This window comes from Theobroma cacao, chromosome 7 (genome assembly GCF_000208745.1).
Source record: "Theobroma cacao cultivar B97-61/B2 chromosome 7, Criollo_cocoa_genome_V2, whole genome shotgun sequence".
In the NCBI taxonomy this organism is placed as follows: Eukaryota; Viridiplantae; Streptophyta; class Magnoliopsida; order Malvales; family Malvaceae; genus Theobroma; species Theobroma cacao.
In genome coordinates, this window is record NC_030856.1 from 8,569,698 (window position 1) to 8,590,408 (window position 20,711).

The window sequence follows — 20,711 nt, forward strand, 5'->3', positions numbered from 1 at the left end:
AAGTAAAAGAACTCAGTTTGGTTGAAGCTTACTTTAACCCTAACATCACTTTCGTAAGTTGTGATACTAATTGACAAGTGGTATAAAGTTCTTTTTTTCATACNAAAAAGGCATAATATTAAAAAAAATTTAAATTATTTAAAAAAATTCAAATAAGGTTTTTTTATTGTGTTTAATCAAGTTCTTATATTTTGTTGTAGATTGAATAAGTTCTTATAATTAATGCTTGATTAATTGTCATTAATTAAAATACTTATTGTCATTTTATACTCATGTGATACTAATGTGGAAAGTGAAAAATATGATATAATAATGTCATCATGTTATATCATCATCCATTATGATATATCAATATATCACGTTAATACCACATCAATATTACGTAACATAATATAAAAAGTGACATTTTGATTAAATCAATTATTAGCTATAATGACTTATTTATCTCAAAATAAATATATAAAAATTTAAATGCTTGTTTGATTTTTTTAAATATTATACTTTTAAAAAATTAAATTAAGATTTATTGAAATATATTAACAAATAGGTCTCTGCGCTATTTGCCCAAATATATTGTTTGGGTTTTAGCATTTGTATGCTAATCAGAAAATAAATTGCTAGGAAAAACTTTTCTATGTAAAATATTTTTTTAAAAAATTAATTTTTTATTATTTTAATAAAATATTAAAAATATTTTTTATTATAAAAAATATTTTTCACCATCATTAGTGGAGTTATTTGGAATTAAAATGATAAATAAAAGCTATTACTAAACGATTTTTACATTTAAATTAAGAATAAAAATAAAAATAAGAAAAATTAGTAGTGATTTTTCAAAATATTTAACCACATATTATAATGAAAGTAAATTCTAATTTTTTAAAAAAAATTTCATCTCATCATTTTTTAACCATAATATTATTAAAATATCAATATTAATTAATTGTGTAAAACATTTAAAATTTATATCTTTAAATATGTGTTCATTAAAAGATGATTATTGTAATATTTTTATTATAATTATTAATAAAATTTATTCAATTTATAGATAAAAATATTAATTGCATTGAATAATTTTATTAAAAATTATTTTTAAATTTTAATAATATTGAATAATTTAAATATAAATATTTTAAGTCAAAATTTTTTAAAATTAAATATTAATAGTTTTTAATTTTTAAATATTTATTAAATTCATATGATTACATTTAATTAAATATTTTATATAATTAATGAATATTTATTTTATTAATCTGTAACATATTTTATCTTTTAAATAAAGTATTTGAAAACGTTTTTTAAAAATATTTTACCTCTCAATATAAACGGACCATTGGATTTCTAATGTAATTCACCCTTCCTTCGTAGCTAATAAATTACTACTCGAACGATGTAATAAATTAATCAATCAATTTAATTTTGATAAATCCCAAGTATTAGCGTTTTCAAGGAAAAAAAAAAAAAAAAGGGAAATTCTCAATTTCTTGAAAACTTTCTCTTGACTTTCACCCGTCTCTCTCAAATCAATTCCTCGAGAATTGTTAAAATTTCAAAGGTAAGCAATTTTGTTAGTTTTTTTATTATTTACCTGATGAATTCATTTTCCTGCTTATGAAAAAGCCGAGTGTTTGTTTCGCGAGAAGGTGATTCTCTCGCTTTTCGCTGAAATTTTCTTCGTCACTAAACGGCTAGCTTTAGGGTTTGTATTGAAAATTTTAACTATAATGCATATATATAGATTTTTTTTTCTCTTTAGTTTTCCCGGTAATGAAACAGCTCATTATGTTTAGGTTTTAGAATTGCAATCTACTTTAACATTGTAGAAATTGCCTGCCTTTTAGTTTCATAATTTGTTAGTTAAGTTTCAATTTCTTTTTTGACTAATTGATTTAAATGAAATAATTTTAATCAGGTTTATCAATTGGAACTCTTTCACATTGATTTTAAGGAAGGATAGTTAATTTAGATATGTCTGGGAGGAATCGAGGGCCTCCGACTCTTCCAATGAAAGGGCCTCCTCATGGCGGACTACTGCCTCCGGTACATGAACCCCCATTTGCTAGAGGTCTAGGACCAATGCCGCCTCACCCTGCTTTATTTGAGGAAATAAGAGAAACCCAATTCGGGTTGGGTCCTAGAGGCCTCCCTCCTCACCCTGCAATCTTTGAAGAGCGTCTTGCAGCTCAACTCCAAGAAATTCAAGGCCTTCTTGCAGATAATCAGAGGCTGGCAGCAACTCATGTTGCATTAAAGCAGGAACTGGAGGCTGCCCAGCATGAGTTGCAGCGGATGGCTCATTATGTGGATTCGTTGAGGGTGGAGAAGGATGTTCAGATGAGGGAGATGTATGAGAAGTCGGTTCAATTGGAGGTTGATCTTCGTGGGGCGGAGGCTATGCGAGCCGAGCTTGTTAAGGTTAATGCTGATATTAAGCAGCTTAATGCTGTGAGGCAGGATCTTACGGGTCAGGTTCAGGTTATGAGTCAAGATTTGGCTAGATTTATGACCGAATTACAACAGGCACCTGCTTTGAAGGCAGAGATTGAAAATGTGAAACAGGAACTCCAACGTGCAAGGTGAGAATTTGCAATTTTTTTAATTTCCTTTTTCAAATTCTTCTTATATGAGAGTTCTTATGGAAATGAACAATAGTTGTATGTATGAAATAAAAGTTTTTGTTTGGATCATTTATTTGCCTTTGTTAAATTGTTCTATGGACTTTGGTTTTCTGATGATTTTGTATGTCTTTCTTGACCTTTAGAGCTGCCATCGAGTATGAGAAGAAAGGATATGCAGAGAATTATGAACATGGCCAGGTGATGGAGAAAAAATTGATCTCAATGGCTCGGGAGTTGGAAAAGCTTCGTGCAGAGATTGCTAATGCAGAGAAGAGAACTCGTGCCGCTGGTGGTAGTAATCCTGGTATGCAAGCCCTTTGTTGAGATATTTTATGTAGCTTTATTTTTCTAGCATAGAGAATTTTATTTCTGCCGCTTACATGTCAATGTTTCATGTACTGCTCTTTCCTGTTTGCTATTCTTATGATATGATCTTTGGTTGCAAGTTTAAGTTTCTACGCTGAAGTTGGGTTGGTTTTCACTCAATCTGCCTTTTCCTTTAATCGTCTTAATGCTAATCGTTACTGGTTTGAAGTGCTGTGACAATGTCATTTTACTTAGGGTCTAGTTAGTTGTTTGATTAGTTCAACTAGCGACCTTTATTATTTGAGTAGTGATGATTCCTTAAGCTTATGAGGCTGATCAATTGGTATGGAGCTTGATTTTTCTATCTATGTAACAGACTGATCAGTTGTTTTCCCTTGTTTATGAATTAAATTTTTGTCCAAAATTTGCAGCAGTTGCTGGTTATAATGCAAATTATGGAAATCCTGAAGCTGGATATACTGGAAATACTTATCCTGTCAACTATGGCATGAATCCTGTAAGTTGTGTTGTTTTATGTATGTTCTCAACAGTTTTTGGCGTCTGGGCTTAAATATTATGTGTATGGACTGGCATGGGAGCTTCTTGTGCAAGTTGTTTATGTATGGATTATTTTCTCTTAAAAATGATTCGTTATTTAGTTTTTCCCCTTGTATTTCAGGTTCAAGGTGGTGTGGATGGTTACCCTCAGTATGGTCCTGCTGCAGGTTCCTGGGGTGCATATGACATGCAGAGAGCTCAAGGACATCGCTAGAGTGATTTTTCAAATCATGCTAATATGATGATTTCTGGTACTTCTGGGCAACTTATCAGTTCTCTAGGTGTGGGTTTAAACTATTATATCATGATAGAAGTTCTGGAATTTGTACCTAAAAACATTGACAGTTCATATTAGCTTGAAGTTGCAGTATGCTCTTGTCGTCATGATATTATCATGCAAGTATTTTCTCAGGTCATTTATGATAAAAGTATTTCAATGTGATAATGTGCTTTTCATAGATATTTTTATGAAGTTTGAATGTCACCAATTCATTATGTGAAGAAAGATCTGACCTTGCCATGCCTTTTTGAGGCTAGATGTTTGGTTTTGAAGAGTAGGAATAATTCAATTCCTGTGATCCAAGCATATATGCTGCTGCAGTTGCTTTTGCCTCTTCAATATCTAGGAATCTGGGTTCAATTGAACTTATGCTGTTTAGTTGCAGAACTGCTTCTGGCTCTCCTATCTCTGACACGGTTTAGCAACATATCAAATTTGGCAAGTCTTCTTGCTTGTAATTGTTATGTTTTCTTGTGGACCTCTTCCATTTAGGATTACTATTACATCCGTGCTGACCTTCTTTCTGGTTTATTTGTGAGTTGTCTTTCCATTTGTTGCTGCCTCAGTCTGGCAGCCTTGCAATGCTTATGCGCTTTGCTTCATTAAGTTTTCCTGGAGTTCCTTAACAAAGTTACATGGATTGTGCAAACAGCCAAGTGGTTTTAGTTTCCATCTAACTGTATTAGGGAGAGTAATCATCATTGCTTTCTATCATTAGCTCTTTAGCCTATTCTACTTTTAAGTTAAGGTGATGCATGCTTTAAACGCCTTTAATTGAAGAAAAAGATTTAAGGAAAGGAAATATGAAGAAGAGATTTGGAGCTTATTGGTTGACCTTTTTTGATCCATCTCTACTTAATATTGAGTCTGTTTTTCTTTTCAAAAAAATATTGAGTCTGTTTTGATGTTTTCCTTGGTTTCTTTGTCATTGATTTAGTTTATTTAAGTTCTCTATAGTTTTTCTAAGTTGATGTGAGTTTACTAGATTCCACATATGCTGGGCACACCTTCTGGTGTTGGTCCAAGAATTTCAGTTTGAGTACGATTATATTTCTGGATCTTCATATATTGTTTCTATTTAGTTTTCTGTGTATTAGTAAAAGTCCTTAAAATTTGTTCTATAGTTTGGACCTTAATTTTGTGTAATCTTTCAGTTTAACTCAGAATAATAGAAGAATATTCTAGCAACTTTCGCCTGCAATTAAGATGTGATTGCCAGTTTTGTTGCATCTTGTCCATTTGTTTCCTGAAACTAGCCTTAAGTCTGAGCTTTACAAGATTGTACCATTGGATCTATATCTAAACTCTAGATTCCCAATTTTATGTAAGATTGGTGCTAAACTTTAAGATTTGCACTGAGCAGGAGCACAATGTTGCTCCCAGTTTACAATATGCACTTTGCTTTGGCACTCTTTTATATTATGATTATTTTTTAATTTGCCTTCATCTATAATTTTATGGGATCAATGAGGGGTGTGTCATGAAATCAATGTCAAGGTAAGATCTGTTCACTTAGCTGGCAGATCATAAGCCTTTCCTAACTCCATCTTACATAGATTTATATTTCATTTGTACCCATTGAAATGATTGAGGGGCATGTATTATTTAGACAGTAGCTGACACCTGGTGTTCACTATAAATGTCAGAGCAAGTAGACTTTTTTACTAATTTTATCTGGTTTCCATCGGCCTCTCTTTAGTATTTTTTTTTACAAAGTCTGTAATCTAGGATACTAGAGCACTTCATCAGGGTTTGCATCCAGTGTTTTTTTGGGATTATTGCCACCTATATCACAGTTTTGGAAAGGAGAGTAGGATTGTTGGCTGCCCTCTGTTGCTTTGACCAAATATGTCTGACTTGCTTCTCTTATCATCTGGAAGGTTGGTTATATCAACTATTTTATTGTACAGCCTATACAATGTTTTTTCCCCCTAGCTAATGCGGGAAATTCAGGAATGATGTTCTCTAAAATTTGCATGAAGTTGTATGAACACTGCAGCCCAAGTGCAAAGAAAAGCTAACTGCTGTTGTTATAACAAATAAGTTACATATGTCGTTTTATATTTTCGTTCTTTTGTGTTAGTCTTGGAAATATAAGTAACATTCTAGCTGTACTTCCTAATCTTTGTCTTCCGTTAAGTTGAATGCTTATTTCAACTTTATGGAATTGTGTAGGAATATACTTCTGGAATTTTTAGGTATTATGGAATCATTAAGTCAAATAAGGTTTTCTTGAATACACGGAGGTGGTATAATCGTAAATCTTATGGCTGGGGTACTTTAATATTTTATATCTTACCTGTTCGAACCAGGACCCAGATTGTAGGATTAGAGATTCTGTTTTCACAAGGTGAACAAAAGACCCAGATTGCTTCAAACTTAGTGACATGGGATAAGACTGGTTGTAGGGTTTTTGGATTGAGTGATGGCATCTAAGTAGGATCTGGCAATAAAGGTAATGAAGTAATTTAGCTCATATTATGGCCTATATAAACTATTTCAGACATTGAAACCTGTAGCGTATGTCCCATTATATGATTGAAGGGCAATGTGCTTTGGGATTTCTTAGTGTTTACTTAATATCTACAATAGTGGTTTCTATCCTTTGTATCCTATTGTATTTAAACTTTCTTGATCTGAGTTTGTACAAAATTACAATGACTTTCCTCTTGATTTAACAACCTTGGGTTGCTTGGATGCATAAATTGGTACTCCCGTTATTGTCGCAGTTGCTGCTTCTCTTCTTCATCATTAAAAGTAAATTGCTGGTGTCTGTGTGTATATTTATTGTTACATTTTCTCCATAATTTATATATTCACATTTTCATAGGGTTAAACATCAAAGAGCTAAGTTGTCGATCAAATGTTCTCTTACTAACTAATTTTCCTTTTACTAGTCAGTGTTCTTCCCTTTTCTTTTCTCCTTTATGCTGTTTTGTTCATTTGGGTCTTAGAGCAATGAGTCTTAGATAAGTATTTGGCTAGTCTTTTAAGTTATAATCTTGTTGCGTCAGTGAATACTAGTCTGTTTCTTTTTAAAGTCATTATATATGAATTTTGGTTCAGCCCTGACCAGTCTTGAGATAAGCGTTAAGCTATTTCTTGGTTATAAGAGCTAACTGGGGCTTGGTGGTCTCAGGAAGATTTTAGGTAGTTGTTTTACATCAGCATGCGATCCTTAGATTTAAGTTTTGTAAGTCAGATCTTATGCTTACTGGATACCATTTTGTGTGCTTGTAAATTCTAGTCTACTCTCCCTCCCTCGCTCTCTTCCTCTCTTTCTACTGCTACTACTACTGCTACAAGAAGATGGATTTGTGCTGATTAGTCATCCCTAATAGGAGTCCATTTTCATGTTACCTGCTGTAAATCATTGTCTTAGTTGCTGTGGGGCCCGTTAAATGCAACCAGTTAAACAGTGGGAGCAAATTATTGAGAATAGATGAGTTTGTTATGGGTTGGAAGTATCTCCTCAATGTCTTTATTCTGTGAAAACGGGATCAAGAGAAACCCTTAAAAGAGATTTCCATCCATGTCTTGTTTCATTTGGGAAACAGCAAGTAAGTGCTGGAAGAAGCTTATTCATTGCATGAGGTATGCGACACATTGCCAAGACATGGTCAACAATGATGATGCTGGATGAGTTTTCTGGTCAAGTAAGTGACATAAATTTCTGAGAAAATCGCCTTCTTTTCATTTTTTGTTTTCCATTGTTGGTTGTGCTCGTCGTACAAGGATTTTCATTCTCTTCCTCATTTGGATGGGTAGTTTGCCAGAAGTTTCTTGTTAGTAACAATTTGTATGTGTTGCAATCCATGGTTGAGTAGTGCCTTATTAGTAGCAATTTGTATGTGTTGCAATCCATGGTTGAGTTGTGCCTTGTGACATTCCTATGTTGTTGTATGTTTATTTGTGACTTAATACTGAGAAAGTACAATGTGTGAACTGTGGTGATGGTTTCACACTTGTTCTATGGAGCTATTTGGAATATGTCATATGCTTTATATTGTCTCTTTGCAGTATGTTTATGAGTGGATAGCTATTAGTGAGTGGATGATGCTTCAGTTCATTTAGTTTCTTACATAGTTACGTAGCAGGCTTGGTTTGTTCTTCTTGAATGTAAGTTTTAGTGGACAATAGCCCATTTGTGCTCAGAAGCGCAGAGTTCTGAAACATAATTGAAGAGACAACTTGATGAAGGTATTAGTGGTGAAGAGTCAAGGAATTAAGTTGTTATGCATCATGTAGAAGCAAATAGCAGTACAAGTAATAGTGCAAGGAAAGAATAGGCTATGTTTTCAGGTTGAGCTCTTATGAAGAAGTACAAGTGGCTACTAGTGTCTGTCATCCTACATAGTTTAAGAATTGTAGAAAAGCTAAAGTAATACCTTAAATTGAACTGTTTTTATTTTTTATCTTGCACTAGCTTCTTTCCTGGATTCAGAACTCTACACTTCTATGTTGGATTTTTCTAGAGTTGTTTCAAGTAGATCAAAGTGCAAATGCATTCTTATCTGAAAAGAGCATGCATCATTTTGCCCTGTCTTTTTTATGTGCCACCATAAATTCTTCCGAGGTGCAAGTGTGAGCATGTGATAGCAACTGCGCTATGCTGTGGCTGCTGTTCTGGCATCTGATTCTGCCATCATTGCCAGATCTAGTTATATGCAATTATGTTTTATGTTATTGTTCTATCCGCTTTCAAGAACTTGCATGGTTGCTTTGTGATCTTCATTGGTAGTATTTGGTCAAATATTGTAAATTAACTGTTTATTTTCATATTAGATTAGTGGCTTGAGGAAATAAAACTTGGTGCTATCTATCTTGATAGTTATTATCTCCTTTTCTTTCTTCCTCCCCCGCTTCTTTTTATCACATCTCTCTCCCTCCTTATTCAACTATTACTTGTCATATTCTTTTTATTTTATCTTCCTTTTTTTCTTTTTAAATTTTTAACTATTTATGCTTATGCATGCTGTAGTACCTTATGTGAGCTATTTGCAATCTGATTTGACCTTTCTATATTTCCATTTCAGGTTTACAAACTTGCATCCTGCAAATTTTCTGGTTCAGTGATTATCCAATGATGTCTGAGTTACATGAGGTATGTTAGCACAATAGATATTTCATTGTTTTGTATAGTTGATATCATTCAAAGGTTTTAGAGGCTAATTATATTCATAATTATTTTGAAAGATTCATCCCCTAGTAGCAAGACCAGGTTAGCTATTCGTAGAAGGCAACATAGATAGTGTCCCTCCTTGAATAGCTTTTCTTATGACAAATAACCTACAATAAAATCATTACAGCCGGCTGGACTCTTATTTGGCTTTAGATTTCAGAATCGGGCTATTCATCCCCGAAATTATTAATTGTGGTTTTCTAAAAAAATCTGCACATGATTAAGTATATGAAATCCTCCCAAGGTTAAGCTATCTAATGTTTAGTAATGCATGATGAATTTAGCTGCCTTAAATGCTAAAATACCAAATTGATGCAGAACAGATGGCTTGCTGATGCAGGATTTATAAATCTCAGTGATGTATATGACTACAGTATTTTGCATTTGAAGTTTAGGGTTGAAGAAAATTGTAGTTATTATTAATATACAGATTGGAGTTATGCTTGATGCTCTAGGGCTGGTTATGAAAAAAAGTCAAGTGTTAAGATTGCAGGCTGCAGCCCTGAGCCTTGCAGATGCTACATAAGCTGAAAGGCAATAAATACTAAAGTAGGAAAGAAAAGACACCTAGAATTTCAGAAGTTGTTAGGCATGTCCTTGCATCCAGATAGAAACAGTTCTCTTATCTAAAATTGCTTCAGTCTTTTCCTTATGGGACAAAAGCTGTGGTAGCTAGAATAGATTACCTTGCATACTAGAATGAAATAAAGGAGTTCCAAAAGTTTATCTATCGGGAATTATTGTTCCTCTTTGAAAGTGTGACCAATGAGCAAATGATTCGGCAAATCAAGTAAGTAATATTAGGTACAAGTTTTCAAATTAGGGAAAATGGCTTAATCCAATAGTATGTAATTCCTAAAGCAAATTTTGGCAAACCTTCAAAATGTATGCTAACCATTGTAAACTCTAGCCCTACTATGTATATGAAACCAGTTTGTACCTATAAGCGAGAGTAATTGCCTTGTTTTTCCTTGCAGCACATCTCATAAAATTACCTAAACTGTGATTAAGTACCTCAGTTTGAGGATGAAAAGCATATATGAGCCTAACTATTCCTTTACACCTTGTACTTTCTAATCTTCAACAGGTAATTTGTGATTTCTTTTACATTTTTCGGTTAATTAGATGATCTTTTTTCCCATTTCACATGAAGTAGGAGGAAAATGTCCATCAAAAGACATTTTATAAAAATTTGGTTCCAGCTCTTTCATAAATATAGCTTACCCCATTTTTGAAGCCTTTGCTTTTCTCTCTAAAACACTTTATATCTGAGACAATAATACGTGATTTTTACCAAAAGGGTTAGGGATTCTTGATCATACTTGAGCCTAAGGAGGTAATAAAATCATCAAGTTTTCGTCATGTAAACAAAGATTTCAATTTCCAATAGAGATTTACTCCTTAATAATGTTGGCTGTTGGTGCTGAGAAAAAGGTTTTTTTTCCTTGTATTCCAAACGGATTCAAGGCAACCTTTACAAATTCTACATATATGGCAACTCATAAAGGGCTTAGATCTGGGAAATAAGGGATATTAGGATTTGAATATGTTACATAAATTGGCTTTATGGCTTTCAGATGAAAATAGGTTTATATTTTGGAGGAGATAATGAAAGATTGATAAATGAAGATAAAAGTCTCTGTAGGCTGAGGAATTGATGTATTACAGTTCTACCCTTAGATCACAAAAGCAATGTTAACTCATATAACAAAACCCTGAACTGCTAAAATTGAAGTTATAGCCATAAAGGAAAAGAGACCAGGGCTGTGTATCACACAGCATAGTTCAAAGGTCATTTGAGACTTGATTTAACTATACATGTTTTCTTGCCAGAGTGCCTTTGAAATTTAAACAATGGGCACATATTTCTCTGCAGTTACACTCTAAAGCCAGCTCAAAAGTATTAACTCAGTATGATGTTGCACAATCAAAATCAATGCATGATTCCTCTTCTTTTTTTTTTTTTTATGCTTTATGTTGATTACTATATTGATGAATTGAAATTTCAATTTTCTGTTGGTAATGTCTTCAATACATGGTGCTACCTCAACTTTCACATCTTTTATGCCTCTTGAGCACTAGATATTATTGAAGTCCTCTCGCCTGGGTTTGAAGACAATTAAGGTGGGGTTTAAAGGTTAACGTTCTCAAATTTTGCTGGCTATGGAGAGTATAATGAAAATTTTATTTTGTAATTTGGTGCTACAGGAAATATAAGGATTTCCCCAATTTTGCTTTTGGAGCTAATGTCTTGTCAAGATCTTCTGCACATTTCCTGCTTTCGGTGGCAGTGAGCCAGTGACTGCTATTGGTTTGGCACTATGTCTTGTATCGCCGCCGGTTATGTTGGGAAATTTCACTAGGCTTCCTGGGGCGACAGAGAATACCAGAAGATTTATGTTGGGAAATTTCACTAGGCTTCTTGGGGCAACCGAAATACGAGAAGATTTATGTGATTTTGGTTTAATTCTACCAAATTGCCTAATACCAGGGCCATTTCAAGCTCATTGTATGATCTTTTTCTCAGCACTAAGACAAGATGAGGTGGTAGATGAAGAGAGAGTTTCTTTAGCTAGCAAGCTTTGATCTGCTTTGGCAATTATAACTAGAGATGTTCAATGATTTGATTTTATGATGTTTTCTGCATCAAAATGATGGATGGGCATATAATGTTAAAGGCTTGGATAAGATTTTGTTGATCAGAAGATCTACCAGTGTTGTTTCGGATGATTGGCGTCTAGTTTTTAAGTCCTCCTGTAGGGTACAGTGTGCTCAAGTACTAGACATGTTTCAAATGTGGCATGGGGTGCACCATGGTATGCAGCTAACACTAGCGCTATTAAAGAGTTCCCATGTATAGTATTGTTCACTGACTTATGAAAATGAATGTCCTTATTTTGCAGGTAAGTGGATAAAAGATGAAAGTTGTTGATCTCATCCGCCACCTGCCATAAATATTCACTATAATCTCAAAGCTTTATGGCACAAACTCCCCTTGAGGTTATATGGATGTTGCATTGACCATCTTATACGCTGAAACTGTGTCAAGGAAGTATCAAGTGTTTGCTGTACATGGATCAAGATTGTGTTATAGACCCTCTGTTTTTTGAACAAGATATTACCTGTCATCACATTATCATTATTAATGCCCCCAACCCTTGTCCCTTACAAAAAGTTCTAACTTGAGTTAACCTTTGAAGATGGTGAATATTTTAATTGTTTAAAACAAATTATAAGAAATAATTTTGCTACCTATCAAAACATTTTATTAATAATTTGCTATACATGGATTTAATTGGATTAAATGTTTAATTTGGGGTCAAAAATTTTGGGTTTTTGTGTTAAATGTTTTAGTTGCAACAATCGGTCAAATTTTTTTTTATTGTTTTACAATTAAGGATTAAGGTGAGAGTTGTTTGATGTGTGTAAAATATGTGCATGACGTGAATGTTGATTTAAAAGGGTAAGATATGAAAAGGTAATTTGGTTAAAATGTTTTTTTTGTCAAATCAAATGTGTAATAATTTTATCATTATGGTATGTAATAATTAAATTTTTAATATGATTATAATAATTATATTTTTTTAATATGAAATATAGTAACTAAATCATCGATGTGATTAGTAACAATTATATTTTTAACATGATGTGTAATAATTAAATTTTTTAATATGACACGTACGTATAATATTTATATTTTTTAACATGACATGTAATAATTAAAAAATTTTCATATGATATGTAATAATTATATTTTCAACGCTATTTTTATATGACGTGTGATATACGTTTCATCTACTTGTCAACTTAATCCTGAACGGTAAGAAATTGAAAATATTTAACTTTTAATTATTACATTTGAAACATTTAACCTTTAATTAAAAAAATACCTAAACATTTATTCCCAATTTGAGTATTTCGCCGTTTAATTGCAATCCATCGTACGTAGACTGTGTACAAGTACAACCATCAGGTCATCAAATACCTGATAGAGTTGGGTAACAAACGGCACAAATAGACCCAACTTGCAGTGTCAAGCTCCATTCAGTCAGAAGTAATGTAAATTTGTCATACATTTATTAGTTATGTCTGAATAGACACAACAAAATGTACTTTCTAAATAAATCAAATGTCAATGGTAATGAGTGTATATTGGGATTGCATTTGCTATTGGGTATGGGTGAAGGTGCCAAGTTGACAAGCCGGAATAGAGAGGTTTCTTTTGGTAATTTAGTTGCAATTGACAATGAAAGGACAGAGGAACATGGTCCTTTCTCTTGTCCTAACCATTGGTTGGTCCCAACATAAAAGAAGCTGTTGACAATTTTCTTGACTTGTCCTAAGCTTCTGACTGCTGCTGTTCTTCTATAACTTGTCTATTCAAAACCCAAAAAAGGACAGGAAAAAGGAAGCAGAGAGAAATGCAGTCCTCACTTTCATGCCCTCAAGCAACAACAAACTTCAAATTTCAACTGAAATCAAGAACCATTTCGACTTACGTACCACCACATCAACATCTTTTCATTTCATTTCCCAAACCTTCCAATTCATCACCTTTTGACTTAACACTTAGATCCCAATCCCATGAACCACCCAAAAGAACCGCCACTTCTTTGACTTCAAAACGTTTTCAACTCCAGTGCAGTATTTCATCAGAGAGTTACAATCTTAACAACGAGAAAAGTTTCGGAGATTGGGTTGAGTGGCTCGGTGAAGTGATTTCCACTGCATTTCCGATATGGGTTTCTTTGGGATGTTTGTTTGGGTTACTGAAGCCGACTTCTTTCAGTTGGGTTACGCCCAGGTGGAACATTTTTGGCCTTAGTCTTACTATGCTTGGTATGGGCATGACTCTTACTCTAGATGATCTTCGTGGTGCCCTCGCTATGCCTAAAGAGTTGATCTCGGGTTTTGTTCTCCAATACTCGGTTTGTGATTCTTTCTTCTTTACTTGTTGTTGATATTTCTGGTGGCTAGTCATGGACAAATTATTACATAGATCATTCCTATCACTCAGATCAGCTGTAAGTTTAATGAATCAAAATATCATCTGTAATTTCAAATTTCCATGTCAGATATATAGAATTTTGATCATGAAAGACTCGAGTCCCTTGAAATTTCCAATGGAGTCATGACATGGTATCATCACAATCATAGGCTTGGACAATAGTATATTGATCAAATTTACGAGCCAAGGTGATATAAATCTCATTTATTTTGAGTAACAGTTTGTAATTTTAAGTAATGTCACTCAAAATTCCATAGTGTATCCAGGAACTTTAGTCAATGGCATTATTAATCCAATAAAATGGATTGTCAACTTGATTTCTTGGGGCTGACATGGTAAAAAGGTCTAATTTTTTTCCTAGTTGAGTTACATTTACTTGACTAGATTTGTTACCAAATAAAAAGAATTCACTATCATTTTAACAAATGAACAGTATTTGTTCCCTTGCCAAATCTGAATCGATATTTTTATCTATTTGCATGTCATAGTAATAAGTACTATCAAGCAGTATGTCTTCTTATATTTATGAATTTCTAGGACTTTATTCGCTTGCAATGTAGGATCTTGTAAAAGTTGCTATGCTTCTGCGTGGTGGTTTTTCCAAATGTGTGACTACATACGTTACCCTTTTCTTGAGTTGCTTCTTGCTTAGAAGTTTACGCTTGCCTACTATTTTGTACCTTTTTGCCAAACTGGTAACGCACTACTTGAATACTTTGATGCTTTGAGTTTTGACTTCTTGAGTAACTTCTGTTCTCCCCAATCTCGATGTCATCCCATTTCTCAAATTGGACAAGTTGCAGCTCATTATTTTAAATGACTTGACCATTTATAGTTAATCATTGAGCACTATTTCAAGCTCATTTCATAAACTTAAAGTAACTAACTGAACAACTTCATAGCATGCAGCAATCCAGCAACAATATGAATGCACATGGGGTAAATGCCTTGGTAGTGAGGGCAGTAGAATTCTGTACTTATGCATATCTAAACGTACTCCTAGTCTCAATGCTTTGCATTTGAAGTATGTTTTACACACACACACACACACACACTGTTTTAGTTAAGTACATATAAACTAGAAGACAATTGGTGACTCATTGCAGGTGATGCCCTTGTCAGGGTTCCTTGTGAGCAAGCTCTTAAATTTGCCATCTCACTATGCGGCTGGTTTAATATTGGTTGGTTGCTGCCCTGGTGGTATGCTAATAGTCACTCTTTGCATATGTGGCGCGTACTTACTTTTCCATCCTTGTCTCCCTTTTGATAGTGCTTCATTTTCTCATTCCAGGTACAGCAAGTAACATTGTCACATATATTGCCCGGTATGCAAATTTGTCTATCAGTATCATTGCTTTTTCATTTATTGTGGATGCCTTAGCCAGAAGACCTGATGATCTTGTTATCTTCCAGAGGAAATGTGGCACTTTCCGTGTTGATGACTGCAGCAAGCACTTTGTCAGCCGTGGTTGGTCAACCAGAATTGATGTTGCATCCTCTATTTCTTGTTAATTGATGTTTTAAAGATATTTTCAATGATTCTAGTCTTTATCCTCTCTTAACTATGGTATCCACTTGTGGGACAATTTTGTGATTGATGATGATCCTACACTGGGGAGTTCTGAGCTATGATTAAATATTTTATGCCATAATTTTCCCACATTTTCAAGTAATGGCTATCTGGTGTAAAATTTCCATTTCTGTTTTCATTTTTTTTCCTTTTAAAAGAACAATTAGGCTGGTTTTCTGTACAACATATATGGCAAACACAATATGTGGTACTGTTAAAATTAAGTTCAGCTTTCCATTGGCTCATTTAAGGGCTTGGGAAACGCCAATCACCTTTCTTTTAAGAACCAACTAGGTTATCATGGGATAAGCAAGATTGAATCACAATTGAGTAGAGTATTGACATACATTATAATGAGAGGATTCACAGTACCATCTGTTGGAGCACATCCATAAAACATTTTATTGTCATCATGTCAGATAATATCTTCTTATTCCCATTTATATTGCAGATTATGACCCCCTTTCTCACAGCCAAGCTGGCTGGGCAATATGTTGCAGTAGATGCAGCTGGACTGCTAATCTCAACACTGCAGGTGAAATCTCTTGTCATGTTGCTTTTTTGCAAATATAGTTGATCCCTTGTTGTGATTTGTACTCTTACCATGCTATTACCTCAGGTTGTTCTTCTTCCTGTATTGGCTGGTGCATTCCTAAATCAGTATTTCCAGGGCCTGGTTAAATTTGTTTCTCCTTTGATGCCACCCATTGCTGTGGGAACTGTTGCTATTCTGTGTGGAAATGCAATTGCCCAGAGTGCTTCCGCAATTCTTGCATCTGGTCAACAAGTTGTGCTAGCTTCATCCCTTCTTCATGCATCTGGATTTTTCTTTGGCTATATTCTTTCAAGGGTGCTAGGGCTTGAGGTGGCATCATCACGAACCATCTCTATTGAGGTTGGCATGCAGGTATGCAATTTTTGCAAGTAGTTAGATTTCAATGAAAGTAGTTCCTCTTTTGTTCACCCAGGGACTCTTTACATCACTGTCAATATAGTTAGAACATTAAAAACATTGAATATAGTAGTTTAAATTGAATACTAACAGTAGTACTATTTATCATAGTGCTTTTTTGGTTATAGTAGCATGCTGTGGATGATTTTTTGGTGAACCAAACTCAGGAGTAATAATTATTCTTCCATTCATTTGCTTTTTTCATGAAGATTGATCCTTTATCAACTCATTGATGTTTCAGAACTCGGTTCTTGGACTTGTTCTTGCTTCTCAGCACTTCCAAAATCCACTGACTGCAGTACCATGTGCAGTTTCCAGCGTATGCCACTCAATTTTTGGTAGTATATTGGCAGGAATTTGGAGACGCACTGTGCCGAAGCAGAAGCAGGAGTGATACGTCATTTCTACTTTGGATGGACATTAATGCTTTGGTGGTGTTCTTTGAAATGTACATGTATTTTATGGACATTTCATAGCTTAGCAGATACATGGCTAGATCGAGATGAGTATCTAGAGTTTGTCATGGTTATCTTGAGACACTGGATAATGTAATTTGCCTGAATCGAAAATAATAAAGACAGGAACTTGGATATGAGAAGTGCCCCATACTATGCACTGACTAGTGCTATATTTCCAGGGGAATACGCAATACTGAGAAGATGTTTATGAGATTGGATCATTTTGCAACCTACAAAAATGAACGAACTGATAACAACTTCGCCACAAATTATTCAGGAATCTTGGTTGTGAAGACTACTTAAGAGACTATGAAGAAAATTTCAACTATGCTGTTAATGCTACCATGGCACAAAGGTTTGAAGGTGTTGATGTGGTCATTCAACCAGAACAACAAAGATAATCAAAAGACGAAAATAGAATCTACACTTTCAATTGTTTTACAAGTGTATTTGTTTGGTATAGAGAAAATTATACCTCAGTCTTGGACCATTAGTTAATTACTAAACCTTGGATTTGTTTTCACCATTCACAATAAAAGTATCAGTAAAGTCTCATTACTTTGGGGCTGGGTAGCCTTTTGTGGACCCAGGACTTAGACAAGGCCCCAGAAATGCAAAGACTTGGGGGTAGAGGGAAACCCATTTTTGGCACCAAAAATTTGGCGGTTACTTTTAAGCAGAACTAATCGAAGTTTCTTTTTTCTTCCAAAACTTGGATTACTCTGTTTTCGTCAACTTTACCGCCAAATTCTAAAACAAAGATTTCCCTGTTCCCGGCTTCTCTTCCCACTAACTCCTCCATTCAAAACCGGAATCTCCTTTAACCTCCAAACCAAGACCCAAACTTTTAAGTCTTCATAATATCTCTGACAATCTCTACCAAAAAACCCCATCAAAATAATCTCAACTTTCTCTTCACAAAACCACTCTAAAGAAAAAAAAAAAAATGGATATCAGATTCCAAGCCTTGCCTCCTGTCAAAAGGTTCAGGCTTATGCAACAACAAAACCAAGAAGAAGAAGAGTTCAATAGCTCTAAAGCTAGCTCTTTTTGCCTCCCGGCGAAGAAACGGAAGGAGTCTAGGGATCCTCCAGTGGCTGAAACTACTACATATTGCTTGCCTGCCAAGAAGAGGATATGGGCCTTGCAACCTGATTTTCTTTCTGGTAAGCCTCTTTTTTCTTTTGATTTGAATGTAGAGTACGAGAAAGAAGTAGAGATAGAGGAAAACAAGAGAAACCCAATTTCTAAAAGTCCCAAAAAATGCATTTTTGATGCTCAAAAAGAGATTTTGAAGGAAAGCAAGAAAAACTTACTTGAAAAAGGTCCCAAAAAATGCATCAAAACTAGGCAAGAAGAAGAAGAAAATAAAGAAAATGAAATCCCTCTTGTAGGGGACAGCAAGAAAAACCCACTTGCTAAAAGTCCCAAAAAAATCATTTTTGATAGTAAAAAGGAGAATTTGGAGGAAAACAAGAAAATCCCACTAGAAAAAGGTTCCCTAAAATGCATGAAAGCTAGGCGAGAAGAAGAATATGAAGAAAATGAAATCCCAGCATTGGAGGAAAGTAGTAACGAAGAGGAGGAAGATGGGATTTTGTGTGATATTTGTAAAAGTACAGATGGGGATCCAACAGATCCAATAGTATTCTGTGATGGCTGTGACTTAATGGTGCACTCCACATGTTATGGAAATCCATTAATAAAAGGAATCCCAGAAGGTGATTGGTTTTGTGACCTTTGCTTGGCTTCCCAATCAGAGAAAAATAAAGGAGATAAGCAATTTTCTTGTTGCTTATGCCCAACCAAGGGAGGTGCACTGAAGCCCACGACTGTTGATGGTAAGTGGGCTCATTTGGTGTGTGCAGTTTTGGTTCCTGAAGTGTTTTTTGAGGATCCAGAAGGGAGGGAAAGGATTGATTGTTCTAAGGTTCTTGAGAAGCGATGGACAGGGAAATGCTATATTTGTAAAATGAGGAGTGGGTGTGTTCTCGAGTGTTCTGAGCCTAAATGTGGGTTGGAGTTTCATGTCACTTGTGGGTTGAAGGAGGATCTTTGCATTGAATACAAAGAAGGAAAGAAGGGTGCTGTTGTTGCTGGATTTTGCAAATGCCACACAGAATTGTGGAAGAAGGTAATCTTTCTCAAGCTTTCTGTTTGGGTACATAATTCTAATGATTCTTTGTTCTAATTTAGGGGTTATTATTGATATGCTTTGTATAAATTGTAGACACCGTTTGTGAATCATATATGCTGTTGCTTCATTAATAAAGATAATTTTTGAAGTAATTATTTTTTCCTCATACAATCCTCAACCATGTGAGTAACTTTAAAGATTTTCAAATTGTAAAATTTACTTATTTGATGAGGTGGTAGCATGTGATTGAGTTATGGTGTTACACTAGGGCATCAAATGTAAATCTGTTAGTAATAGATAGATGAAATTTTTGTTGATGAGTTTTCTTCCGTTTGCAGCAACAACAGACAGGAAAGTTCAAGATTGTAGCTAGAAATGAGCACCGGAAGTGATCAAAAATTGGGGCAAACAAGTGCTGTGTATGATACTAATGGATCAACTTGTTGAAACTTGGAGATGCTGCTTTCACTTGAAGTTGGTAATTGTAGATTTCAGATGAGGTTTTGTACTTGTGGTGGTGATTTCTTTAGATCATAGATTTGATACTTTAGGGCCTTTTTGTTAACTGAAACTGATGTCTAGTCCATAGTTGTTTGACATGATGCATCTATTGCTGTAGTGGATATCATAAACAGTCTATTGTTGAGCAGCTCAAGAAACAGGAGTTCAGTCTCCTACTAACTTGAATTGGTGATGAACTTGGAATAAATTTCTACTTGGGCGTTTTCACTTTGCAGATATTGGGTGCTCTTGCTCCCTTTTCTCATCTTTTCTTATTCAGAAATTATTCCTATTTAAAATTTTCTGCTCTTTTTTTTTTTTTTGAGAATTTGGTATATGCCAAATGGGATTTCAATGATGTTTTTTATGCAATTCACCTTGCCAGATTAACATCTGCTATTCATATAAAATATTCAATTCAAATTCTATGAAGGTTATATTTGGAAAAATACAATTTTGATAAAAGTTACATTTGGAATTCAGTTCTATTTAAATAGTTTTTTTATTCGAAATGATTTATTCACCTTTGCTTTGCAGATAATCATTATCTCATATTATTACATTTTACCTTTTAAAATTTTGTTATATAACAAAAATAAATGGCAAAATTCAAAATAATAGTATTTGATTAAATTTTAATATGATTAAAAAGCAATTCCATTTTTAATTAGGTTGATCTTTTTGGATGCAATTATATTGTTATGCTTTTCCATGGAAACATAAATTTATCAATTTAAGATTATATTCCTAAATTTATCAAAATCAAATTCTTTTGATTTTGCATTTAATCACACTTAACACCTTTTGCTTTAAAGCAAGAAAAACAAGTAATATTGTTGAATGGTTTTTCTTTTTTTTGATTTGGAGTAAGAGATTTGAACGTTACTTTTTAAATAGAAAGATCATGTATCAATTAATAAGTTAAATATTCAAGTGCAAGTAATATTGTTGAATGGTTAATTAAGATATCTTTAAAAAAAATCTCAATGATTAAAATTTAAAAATTTTAATTTTAAAAGTTTCAAAATCAAATTTTAAATAATAAACATAAGATTTATAAGACGAGAGACAATTACATGTAATTTGACCTCATTTTCTTTCATAATTAATTGTAATATCAATTTGCTATGGTGAAGTAAAG

The 20,711-nt window shown here is 33.9% G+C and overlaps 3 protein-coding genes across 11 annotated transcripts; all 3 read left to right on the forward strand.

Moving 5' to 3' along the window:
• LOC18594412 (protein FLX-like 1) lies at window positions 1,395-12,140 on the forward strand. 9 transcript variants are annotated; one of them, XR_001928811.1, is made up of 10 exons: window positions 1,395-1,555; window positions 1,913-2,576; window positions 2,762-2,922; window positions 3,356-3,441; window positions 3,604-3,763; window positions 8,799-8,866; window positions 9,922-10,031; window positions 11,027-11,068; window positions 11,153-11,760; window positions 11,848-12,140. XR_001928811.1 is itself a non-coding variant. In XM_007021956.2 (5 exons), the coding sequence occupies exons 2-5, from the start codon at window positions 1,969-1,971 to the stop codon at window positions 3,694-3,696; spliced, it is 948 nt and encodes a 315-aa protein (XP_007022018.1). In that variant the 5' UTR covers window positions 1,395-1,555; window positions 1,913-1,968; the 3' UTR covers window positions 3,697-3,942. The 9 variants fall into 9 exon arrangements, 2 of the variants coding, with proteins under 2 accessions (XP_007022018.1, XP_007022019.1); XR_001928808.1 differs by having other exon boundaries at window positions 9,922-11,068; XR_001928810.1 differs by lacking the exon at window positions 9,922-10,031.
• LOC18594413 (probable sodium/metabolite cotransporter BASS1, chloroplastic) lies at window positions 13,295-17,066 on the forward strand. Its single transcript, XM_007021959.2, has 7 exons — window positions 13,295-13,872; window positions 15,059-15,152; window positions 15,244-15,277; window positions 15,366-15,420; window positions 15,974-16,057; window positions 16,142-16,429; window positions 16,716-17,066. Exons 1-7 carry the CDS (start codon window positions 13,366-13,368, stop codon window positions 16,866-16,868), a joined length of 1,215 nt encoding a protein of 404 aa, XP_007022021.2. The 5' UTR covers window positions 13,295-13,365; the 3' UTR covers window positions 16,869-17,066.
• On the forward strand, window positions 17,663-19,805 carry LOC18594414 (protein Jade-3). The gene is made up of 2 exons (XM_007021961.2): window positions 17,663-19,066; window positions 19,408-19,805. Exons 1-2 carry the CDS (start codon window positions 17,879-17,881, stop codon window positions 19,459-19,461), a joined length of 1,242 nt encoding a protein of 413 aa, XP_007022023.2. The 5' UTR covers window positions 17,663-17,878; the 3' UTR covers window positions 19,462-19,805.

Coding starts and splice junctions, on each gene's coding strand:
- LOC18594414 (XM_007021961.2), top strand. CDS start 17,879: ATGGATATCAGATTCCAAGCCTTGCCTCCTGTCAAAAGGTTCAGGCTT. Junction 19,067..19,407: donor ACACAGAATTGTGGAAGAAG/GTAATCTTTCTC, acceptor TTCCGTTTGCAG/CAACAACAGACAGGAAAGTT.
- LOC18594412 (XM_007021956.2), top strand. CDS start 1,969: ATGTCTGGGAGGAATCGAGGGCCTCCGACTCTTCCAATGAAAGGGCCT. Junction 2,923..3,355: donor CGCTGGTGGTAGTAATCCTG/GTATGCAAGCCC, acceptor CAAAATTTGCAG/CAGTTGCTGGTTATAATGCA. Junction 3,442..3,603: donor TCAACTATGGCATGAATCCT/GTAAGTTGTGTT, acceptor CTTGTATTTCAG/GTTCAAGGTGGTGTGGATGG.
- LOC18594413 (XM_007021959.2), top strand. CDS start 13,366: ATGCAGTCCTCACTTTCATGCCCTCAAGCAACAACAAACTTCAAATTT. Junction 16,058..16,141: donor TGCTAATCTCAACACTGCAG/GTGAAATCTCTT, acceptor CTATTACCTCAG/GTTGTTCTTCTTCCTGTATT. Junction 16,430..16,715: donor CTATTGAGGTTGGCATGCAG/GTATGCAATTTT, acceptor TTGATGTTTCAG/AACTCGGTTCTTGGACTTGT.